This window comes from Elephantulus edwardii, unplaced genomic scaffold (assembly GCF_000299155.1).
Source record: "Elephantulus edwardii isolate Elephantulus edwardi_28Jun2011 unplaced genomic scaffold, EleEdw1.0 scaffold00067, whole genome shotgun sequence".
NCBI lineage: Eukaryota > Metazoa > Chordata > Mammalia > Macroscelidea > Macroscelididae > Elephantulus > Elephantulus edwardii.
Genome location: NW_006399817.1, coordinates 9,675,656 through 9,687,073, shown reverse-complemented (window position 1 = coordinate 9,687,073; position 11,418 = coordinate 9,675,656). Strand labels below are relative to the sequence as shown.

Genomic DNA, 11,418 nt, shown 5'->3' with positions numbered 1-11,418 from the left:
TTAATAGTTTTAATGAACATTTACAGAGAATTTGGATTTCCATTCATTCATTGCTGCACTTCTCTCCCCGCCCAGCCCTCTCCCCCCGCCCCCAATTATAATATTCTTAAAATATCTACTTGTTTATTTTTATGTACTGTTGAGTCAGAAGTGACCCATAGCTGAGCAACCCTTCAATGCGTTTCCAAAGGCAATAAATTGCATGGAAGGAAATTGTCTGTTTTCTCTGGAGCAGCAGCTGGTGGATTCAAACTGCATGCCTTTGGTTTGGCAGCATAAATCTTTACCACTAAGCCGCCAGAACTCCATGTTTGAATGTGTCTAGTATATCAGAGTTCTGGGGTCCCTGTTGTAAGGACCTGCGCTGCAAACCCAAAGTCATGTGGTTCGAATACATCAGCTGCTCTGCGGGAGAAAGATGGGCAATCTCTTCATGTGCAATTTTATTCTACTTTTGAAAACCCACCATAGAGTCAGCTACCAGTCAGTTCTGACTCAATGGTATACACCAACAATTACATCAGAGAGCTCTGATGATGTAGCCCTTGGAAGTGGCGCTGCTAATCCAAAGGTGGCTCTTCTCCAGTAGTTTGAGTCCACTAGCAGCTCTGAATCCATCAGTGACTCTGAGGGAAGGATAGACAGTCTCCTGTGTGAATTACAGCTTCGGAAAACACACCGAGAGGCCAGCAACAACAGTAAAGAATTGATTTTATATTTTGAGGCTTTGATGTAATTATGATTTAGGTAGTATTGTAAACCTTGACATCATGTGAAAAGTAAATATCTGTCATTGAAATTCTGTAGAGAAGTTATGGGAATAAAGGACTGAGCATGGATTATCCTTAGTACAATAGAAGATAAATGTTATTCCCTACATGAAAAATATACTGTGGTCAAATGGGTTTTGTAGAAGGTTGGCTCTTTCCTTTTTTTAATTTTACCTAATTTTTCTTCTTTTATTTATTTAAGAGTTTACATTGATTTATTTTTAAATTCCCATACATTGTGTTCTTTTTAACACTGTAATGAAACATTTTATTTATCTATTCACATTTTATATTATAACATTAATTATCATTGATTAATGTAATGAACCTCTTATCATCTAATCAACCTCTTATTGTAAACTGTCTTTCCCTTCATCCAATTTATCAATTTTTTGCTTAGTTTTTAATTTTTTCACCGTGTTTTAATTTGAAAGTTACAAATCATACTGCTTTTTCATACAATCATTCATCCATATTTTGTTTTATAACAGTAATTGCCATTGATTAATGTAGAGAGCTTTAGTGGTCTAGTGGGTAAGGAGTTGTACTGCCAACTCTAGGGCAGAAGGTTTTTTTTTGGTTTTTTAAAATTTTATTATTTTCTCTGTGTGTGTACCATCAAATTGGATCTGACTGGTACAGGAGGAGGTGGCCCCTTCTTCTCCCGCAGAGCATCCGGTGGATTCAAACCACATATCTCTGGGATTGCAGTGCAGCTTCTTGCCACTAGGCCACCAGAGCTCCCCAGTAAGTTTTGAATCCACCAGCTGTTTCAATTCAAAAAGATAGACAATCTCTTCCTGTGCAATTTACAACTTCTGAAAACACACTACATTGTCGGCTAGGAGTCAGTTCTAACTCACGGAATGAGACTTTTGAGAATGTGATTCATTTATCACAGTGTCTATCCAGATAAGTTTTTATTAATTAGACATTGTAATTAATCATAGTTTGCACTGCAATCCTAAAGGCTCATGATTTGAGGCCACCAGCAGCTCTGTGGGAGAAGGATTGGCAGTCTTCTCCCAAGTGATTAACAACCTCTGAAAATCCACTGGAATGTTCAGTTATGAGTCAGTTACAACTCGATGGGGCTCAAAAATAGAAACCAAGCCATTGCTCTATTCCTTCACTGCCTTCCCCCCACATCCAATTTATCTATTTAATAATTTTTATTTCCTCATCCTAGAAATTGTTATTAGGTGCCATTGAGTTGAGTATGACTCATAGCAACCCTATCTATGAACAATACATCTGACCTCAGTCCTATTCTGTGCCATCACTGTGTCAGATATACTGGAGCCTATTGCAGCAGTCACTGTTGTCAGTCCATCTAGTTGAGACTCTTACTTTTCGTTTGCTGAACTTCTAACTTTCCAAGCATGATGCCCACCTCCAAGGAATAGCCTCTCTTAACAACATACCTAAAGTATGAGGAATGAAGTTTTCTCAGTTTTGGCTTTAAGAAGCACTCTTCCTACACTTTCTCTAAGACACATCTGTTTTGTCTTTTGGCAGTCTATGGGATAGTCAATATTCTTCTCCAGTACCATAACTCAAAGGCATAAATTCTTCTGTCATCCTTATTCATGTCTCACATTCATAACAAGTGGTTGAAAAGACCATAGCCAGAATAAAGTGCACCTTAGTCCTCAAACTGACATCATTGCTTCTTAATAATTTGGAGAAGTCCCTGGTTGCAGATTTCCCAATGTGATATGTCTCCTAATCTCCTAACTGCTAGTACTAAGGATGTTGATTGTTGATTTAAGCAAGATGAAGTCATCGACAGTTTCAATTTTTCTCTGTCTATTATGATTTTGCCTATTGGCCCAGTGGTGAAAATTCTTGTTTTCTTGATATTGAGATCCAATCCATATTGAAGGCTATAGTCTTTGATCTTCTGTAGCAAGCACTTCAAGACCTTCTTACTTTAAGCAACCAAGATTGTGTCATCTGCATAACACATATCAAAAAGAATTGGCTGACTCACACTCTAGAATTTGGATTCTTATTAAGTATGATTGAAACACATAGCAAGAGAAGGGAAGAAAGGGCTTTTTTTCTTTCTTTTTAAAAAATCATGCCACAAAGTTAAGTTCTTGCTAATAAAGTCTATTAAATTGTTTTATATTATGATGTGTTAGGCTGCTAACTGAAAGGTCAGTAGTCCAAATCCACCAGGCTTTCTAAGGGAGAAAAATGGGCACTGTGAAGCCTATAAAGATTTTGACCCTCAGAAACCCAAATGGATGATTGTTAGGAGTCAAGATTGACTTAAAGACAGGAGGTTACACATCTAAATTAAAAATTTTGTTAATGGGAAAGAGTATTTATCAGGAGCTTCATAAATTATAAGCTCTGAGAGGGTTAATTTTCAAAATCGATTGACAATGCTGAAAATTTTTAGAAACAAATACAAATACTATTTCCAATCAATCAATAAGGAAGAGTGAATAAAAATTTTAATTATGGTGCTGACAAATAATATTGGGTATCCAATACACTATCAGAAACATAAGCAAAACTGTCATGGAAGAAGTACTCAAATACTCCTCAGAGGCAAAGCTGAAGAGATTCCATTTCAGGTTCTTTTTGACATATTATCAGGAGGGGTCAGTCCCTGGAGAAGAACATCATACTCAGTAAGGAATCAGTGAAAGACCCTTAATGCGAAGTGTTGACAGGGTGGATGCATCAGTTCTGAGAGAGCCATGGTGGCTTAGTTCATAAAGAGTTGCACTGCTAAGCAAAACGCCACACTTTTCTGACGGTTGAATCTACAGGAGCCCCATGGAAGAAAGATGGGTAGCCTCCTTCTGTGTGATTTAGAACCTTGGAAGCCCAATGGAGGGTCAGTTATGAATTGGAACTGACTCAAAGGCAACGAGAAAGAACAAGTAATTAGTTGTGAGATAGTAGTGAATCAGGAAGGTAAGGATTTTCTTCAGTTGTAGATAAGGTCTATGTGAGTCAGACCTGACTTAATACAACAACAGCACGTTGGTTTGAAAACAAGTATTTTTTTATGAGAATGAAAAACAAAACCCACAAAAGCCCCCCCCAAAACAACTAAATTATTCAGAGGAACATTTCTCTCAGTTATAAAAAGTGTATTTTTCTTTAATATGATGCTAATATTCTTAAGTATTCATAACAAACTATGATTTCAAGGACAATTATTTACTAAAGAGAAATGTAACACAAAAAATTAGAAAAACATTGTTTCATGTAAAATAGGACCAGCATTTCTAGTGTTTGTCAAAATCTTGAAATAAAAGCAATACATCTGGCATGTTATTAAAAATATATTTCAAAATACTGCAATAAAGGGAAATAATTTTGGCTTTTAAATCTATCTCACTTATTTCCAACATATACATATTTATATGTTTTATGTATATATATTTCCTCAAATGATTTTTTTTCACCGTTTTCTAATTCTGGTGAGAAGAAACATTTTTAAAGATGTCAAGAATGCAGGAACTAATTCTTCAGATTTTTACATTCTATATTGTTGCATTAAACTCTGGCATCTTACTGAAAGACCACAAGATGTCACCATTTGTTTATTAATAATTATTTGGTTGTTCAAGAAAATGAAAACTCATTGTTCTGGGGTCAGAACCCATACTCATAACTGACCCTCTAGTGGGTTTTCAGAGACATAGAAGAAGAGGATAGATTAGAACCATCTATCTTTGGGTTGGCTTTTCTTATCCACTAGACCACCAGTACATAGGATTGTGTTTTTGCTTGAATTTTTAAAAAATAATTCTTTACTATGATTTTAACAAAAGTTTGCAGAAAACTTGGATTTGAATTCATTCATTGTTGTAGTTTCCTCTCCCCTCAGTCCACTTTGCTATGTACTTCTCATCCTGAACTTTTGCCAGCAAATAATGCCTAATCATATATTCCTTTTAAATAATTCTTTCCCTCATATGTTCCAATGCTGTGTTCATTATTTACCCCCTCTTTTCTTAGTTTCCCTCCAACCCCAACTGTCAGTCTTTATTTATACCAGTGGCATTATGCAGTATTTGTCCTTTTGTGACTGAGATATTTCACTCAGCATAACGTCCTCCAGGTTCACCCATTTTGTATAACATTTTATGAGTTCCTTGCTTTCAATGCTGCATAATATTCCATTGTGCAAATATACCACAGCTTCTCTATCTAGTCATTTGTTGCTGGGCACTTGGATTGTTGCCAAATCTTTGCTACTGTGACCACCACAGCAATAAATATGGTTGTGCATATATCTTTTTGGGTGGAAGTGCTAGTTTCTTTAGGGTATATTCCCAATAGTGCAATTGCTGGGTCAAATGTTATTTCTATTTCTAACTTTTTGAGAAACTGCTATATTACCTTTCACAGTGGTTGCATCATTTTACACTCCCACCAACAGCTAATAAGAGTTCCAATTTCTCTACAACCTCGCCAGGATTTTTGTTTATTGCTTTGTTGAATTTTGCTATTGTTACTGCGATGAGATGCTATCTCACAGTTGTTTTGATTTCAATCTCTCTTAGAGCTAGAGATTTTGAACATTTCTTCATGTGTTTGTTCACCATCCGAATATCTTTGGTGAAGCATCTGTTCATATCCGGTGCCCATTTTGCCATTTTGTAATTGGTTTGTTTACCTTTATCTTGTGGAGGTGCTGATGGCTCAAAACCTATCGAACATAACATGTACTGCTAGAACAAATAGGTCTGTCTTGGAGAGAGGGTAAAACCAAGTTTATCTTTGGAGGCAAGGATTTAGAAGCTCTGTCTCACATACTTGGGGCACATGGCCAGGAGGGACTGGTTTTTGGAAAAGGAAATCATGCTTGGAAAGGTGGAGAGTCAGTGTAGGAGAGGAAGACCATGGATGAGATGGATTAACATGGTGACTGAGTCAATGAGGTTAGGTGTGTCAGAGTCATTGATACTGGCTCAGAATAGGGCAGGGCTCAGAACTGATGTTCACGAGGTTGCTTTGAGTCATGTGCAACTCAATGGCATATAAGAACAGTAACAACAAGGCCACTAGAGCTCCAGGTACCCTCAGGTCAATGCCTACTCATGCAATGGAAAGAAACCCTGCCCAGCCCTGTGCCATACTCATGTTTTCAGCTGTGTTTATGAACAGAATAACACTATTGTTATAGTCATTTGTCAATATATTTCTTTAAGGGATTTTCTCTCTTTTGAGAATCCTCTACTTTTCTAAGCATAATGTGTTTCCAAAAATATTGTCTTTTCCTACACTAACTATAAACTTAAGCCCAGGTTGTTATTGTTGATTACCTTCTAGTTGAGCATGACTCATAGTGACCCTATCAATAAAAAGCCTGAAGCCCCTCTACAACTATCAACATTTGTCAAAGCTCATAGAGTTTCCAGAGGCATGTTATTTAGGAAGTGGATGCCACTCCTGCTTCCAAACCTGTCATACTATGTTCTGTGCCATTTAGTCACCTGAGATGCATAGTGACCCTATGTACAGCAACTCTGAACCTTCCCTGTCCTGAGCCAGGCTCACTGATTCTGACACACCAACCTCCATTGCCCCAGTTACTGTATCAATCCATCTCGTCTGTAAGGTGCATTATGTGTTGGGTAACAAAATGACATTTTTGGCGGTTCATATCCACTAGCTATGCCTCAAGAGAATGATGAGGTACTGTATTCCAATAAAGATTGACAGTCTTAAAAAAAATATTGACAGTCTTGAAAATCCCATGAAGGGTTGATCAGCATAAGCAGTTGTGAGGATTTCCTTCCATTGTACATAGAAAATTGACTCAATGGCAGTGGGTTTGATTTGCACAAAAAGTTCACCCATCAGAGACTATCTATACTTGAAGTCTTAATAATCACAACTAATTAAAACACTTCATCTCTATTTCCTTCTGTCTCACTCAATTTGGTGATGTAGATTAAAATTCAAAGTTTAAAGAAAGAAATAATAAAATCTGAATCCTTATTAGTTAACAAGCTGAAATGAAGAAGAAAGAAAAAACCAAACAAAAATCCTAGAATTTAAACTTATTTTTAAAAAATCTGTATTAAAAAAGTCAGTACCACATGTATTTTAATGTTGTTTGGTATCTTCAAGTTGACTATAACACATAACAACCCTATGAACAAAGGATCAGAACCTTTCCCTACCTATGCGACCCCATTTCACCAACCTGGATAAGCTTCCACTCATTACTACAATCACTGTGTAAATCTATCTTGTTGAGGGCCTCCCTCTTTTTCTCTGACTGTTCACCTTTCCAAGTATTTTGTCTCTTTCCAAGTAGCTGAGAAGTAGCTTTATCATCCTTGCCTCTAAGGGACACACTGGTTGCACTTTGTCTAAGACATATTAGCTTGTTCTTTTGGCAGCCCATGAGATACTCTGCTCTCTTCTTCAACATCACAACTCAAAGGCATCCAATATTCTTCTATTCATCCTTATTCATTGTTCAGCTTTCAGATGCATAGGAAATAGTTCAAAAGACCATGCCTTACATCAGAGTAAAGTCATTCTTTAAACTGTCATCACTGCATTTTAGCACCTTGGAGCTAATTGATAAAATTTAGTTTTCACACTATACTGGGAAGCACTATTGTACTAATTTTCTAGATGTGGGAGTTTAGACTGAGCCAATATACTTAAGATTGAAGACTAACTGTTAGATTGACCAAGGAAAAAGAAATTCTCTGAGATTAGTAAGGAGCTCTGGAGGCATAGTTTGTAAAGAGTTGCAGTGCTCTTAGATGGAGACACTCTGGTGGTTGAGCCTGGTGGACTGACACGGTGACTAGAGCAATGGTTTAGAATATGTCAGAGATGATGAGATGGCACAGGATAGAACAGGGTTCACATCTGCTGTTCATAGAGTTCTTATGAGTGATATTTGACTCGATGGTACCTAACAACAACAACAGTCAACTCTGTATGACACAAAAGAAAACCCTGCCCAATCCTGGGTCATCCTGTTAGCCTCTACTATACACAAGGCCATTGCTTTAGTCACTGGCTCATTTTGCCTCATTGAGTGTCTTCCTCTTCTTGCTGAATCTCTAGTTTTCTGAGCACAATTTTTCCTCCCAAGGACTATCCACTCTTGAAAACATACCTAAAGTATATGAGATTAAGTGTCCTCATTTTTTCCTTTTAATATATACTCCAATATAATTTCATGATAGATTTGTTTGTTCTTTTGGCAGTCCATGAAATAACATTCTTTGCCAACACAACAGTTAGAAAGCATTGATTCTTCTTCAATCTTTCTTAAAGGTATTAAATAATAATAGAGTTATCAACCCCATTTTATATATTAAAAAGAAATTGTGGCTTAGGAAAGTTAGCTGTGATTTGAAGCACCAAAACTCAAGTTCTATTCTGTTTCCTGAGCCATTTTCAATGCCTCCACTTGTCAATATTACAGTTAGCCTGGGACTTAAAGATGACATTATTAATAAGGAACTGGAAATACTCTGACAAACATAACCATCAAATTGATTTGCCTGTAAATCACCATCCTGATAGATTCAACCATGGGCATAAGTCAAGGGTAGTGAGTCACAATAAAAATAATTAAAGGGCAAGAACTAAAAAAAATACCTACTTCAAATATTAAAGATAATCATCTAAATCTATATGGAATTATCAGAAATGATCATATCATCTTCCATGAAATGTGCTCGATCAGTGCTGGGTGCTGTGAGTGTCATTCAGGAGCTGCCACTTTCTACAGATAAATCCTCTCAGTACCTTTTCAAAATAGTATCTTCTCCTGGAAACTGCCTCCCACACACTGCTCACCTGTTATAAAACTTATGGTGGAACTGTCACAACAGCTCAATTCTGGGTCTCCCCATGTCACCATGGTAACACGAAAGTTGTAGTACCATGCCGGCAGCAAATTAGCTATTCTCTGAAATAAAGAGAGCAAGGAGACAAAAGACTAAGGAGGAAAATGATTTTCTGGGATAAAGTTATATTTATTAGACTATGAAAAAGAATAATATGTACTTTTAAAGTCTCCCTTCTTGTGCCTTTATAACCCCATTCTGGAAAAAGACAAGGCATACGTGAATTGAATACTCAAAATGTTATATACTCTTTAAAGGTGACTCAAAAAGTATAGGGTTCAATATTTTCATTATTAGTTACACTTTACAATTTCCTGAGTATATTACATAAATTAACTAGTATTATGTCTAAGTGATAGTATTTACTATCTAGGGTCCCAAGTGACAAAATGAATTCTATGTTGGTTTGTTGTTGGAAAGTTTGGCCACTTGAACTCAGTTGCCACTCCTAGGAAGGATGGGACAGGCGCTTCCTGTGAAGATTTACAGCCTCAGAACCCACATAGGGGTTGCAATGAATCAGAATTGAACTGATGCCCCTGGTGGCCTAATGGGTAAGGAATTGAGCTGCCAACAAAATTGTAGGTGGTTCGAATTCACTCACCAGTTGCTATGCCATCAAAGAAACATGGGTACTGTCCTTCTGAAAACCTGAGAAAAGGTCAGCTGTAAATTAGTTCACAAGGAACAATGAGACTTTGTTTGGTTTTGTCATTTATAAGACAAAGGAGCTCTGCTCTTCTAGCCCCCAGCACATTGCTTTTTATTCAAAGGCCATACTTCTCTGGTGTTTCATATCCACCAGGAATTTCAAGGGGAGAAAGTAGGGGAATTATATCCCTTTGTAATTTATAGCCTCAGACACTCAATGGAAAGTCAGTATGAGTTGGAACTTATTATTGACAGCTGTCGAGTTTCCATTATTCTAAGAACTCGTAATCTCTCCTAACTCTATATTCTCCATTTTGGCTTGGAAGCAGAGTCCTTGTTTGGCAGAAAACAAACAGATAAAGGATATTTGTATGTTTTATGTGTGACCTATAGGAAACTTGTATTTTCAGAAATGAATCCAGGTTTTGAAAGAGTCATCTTCATCTGTTATCTTATAAAAACCCTCATCCTGTACTGGTCTGGCATCATAGGTATTTAAATGATTTGTAGATGTCAAGTACAGCCATTGTTAGAATTAGGCATTGTGAATTAATTATTGAATACCCAAGAGACATTTCGTGTTTTCCTCTCAGGAGCAGAGAGAAACAATCAGCACCTGATAGCTCTAATCTTCTTTAAACAGATTCATTAGAAAAAAAATATGGATTTGCAGACTCAATTAGGTGTGAAAGCTAGCTTCACACAATTATTTCTTTAAAAACAAAACAAAACAGACCCCCAAACCCAACAAACTCTTAAAAAAAAAAAAAGAAACCATTCCAAATCCTTGAATGTGGCAGGCTACTTGTGGGCCTTTACAAAACCATCTGAACTTAGAATTTGCCTTCCCCTTCTCCCTCTCCCACCCCCACCCCTGTCCTCCACCTTTCTCCTCCCCCACTGTCCCCCACTTGCTACATTACATAAAGATACATCTGTTCTCATAGGAAAGCATGACAACTGGATGAAAGCAATTACCACTGATGAAGTTAAGGAGACAGTTGCTGCTATTTCGTAGTAAGTTGTCCACTCTGATGTCATTGTTGCCGGGTTGAAATAAAACATTTCAACCACATATTTTCTGAACACTCCTAAGTAAGGTCTGGTCCAGCTCAGAACCACTGCTGTAGGGCCCAAGGGATAGAGCATTAAATCTTTTATTCCTGTGGGAACTAGAGAGTGGCAGGTGGGGAGAGTGGAAAAAGAAATGCAGGAAGAACTGGTTAATATTTTAGCAATGACTTCAAATCACTGCACAATAACTAGGGTTTCACTGACATGACCACTGAAAATTAAACCAAGCATATTTTCCTCTAATCTTTCCCCTAAGGAATAACTAAATGCTCGGGATTCCCTTCACCTACCCAATTCTAACCATTTATTACTCTGAATAATACTGGGCCAATTAATAGCAGTTTCCCATATGTGATCATGATGATTAGAGTTTGCACATGGTACTCCCTCAGCTGAAAAACTGATAAAGAAGTTATTACTCGTATGACTAGAAACTTACCAATTGCAAATGTCACAGGATCTGAAGGTGGTCCAATCAAAGGTCCTTTTCTTAGGTATATGACAACTTGGTACTGGGCACCAGGAACCAAATTTTCAATGATAGGTTTGCTTGAGTTCACCTTAAAAGAAATGCCCAGTAAGATTTCTTTAGAACTAGGCACACACAGGACACAGGCTCAATCTTTGTGGAACACAGCTGCCTTTGAAATTCAGAAGCCTTAATCCTGCTGAGGAAGGTCCAATCTCAAAATTAGAATGATTTATAGTCTACATGAACACTGAAGGGAAATTAGGACATTCAAATTCTTTTTTTTTTTTAAATTTAGTTTGTTTATTTTTCATTTCAATGAACATCTACAGAGATTTTGGGATTCCATTCATTCATTGTTGCACCCTTCTTCCCGCACAACACCCCCCCCCTTTGCTCCTCTCCTTGAAAAGCAAAAGAAAAGCTCCCTCATTGGTGCACAATCCCCCGCACCTCCCCAAACCCCACCCCCTACCCCAAATATAATCCACTCTGCAACCCTCATTGCGTACTCCTACGATAAAAATAATGCCCTAAAATATAATACTTTTAGACTATTCTCTCCCCCATAGACTTCAATGCCGTAAACATATTT

At 37.3% G+C, this 11,418-nt stretch overlaps 1 protein-coding gene across 1 annotated transcript in view; it reads right to left on the bottom strand.

Moving 5' to 3' along the window:
- PTPRO (protein tyrosine phosphatase, receptor type, O) overlaps positions 1-11,418 on the bottom strand; it is a 375,184-nt gene that overhangs the window by 89,046 nt on the left and 274,720 nt on the right. The window contains exons 8-10 of the mRNA XM_006888435.1: positions 10,794-10,914; positions 10,259-10,452; positions 8,580-8,691 (exon numbers count right to left, since the gene is read on the bottom strand). Of these exons, the coding sequence (XP_006888497.1) occupies positions 8,580-8,691; positions 10,259-10,452; positions 10,794-10,914 (427 nt within the window). The remainder of the gene's footprint in view (positions 1-8,579; positions 8,692-10,258; positions 10,453-10,793; positions 10,915-11,418) is intronic.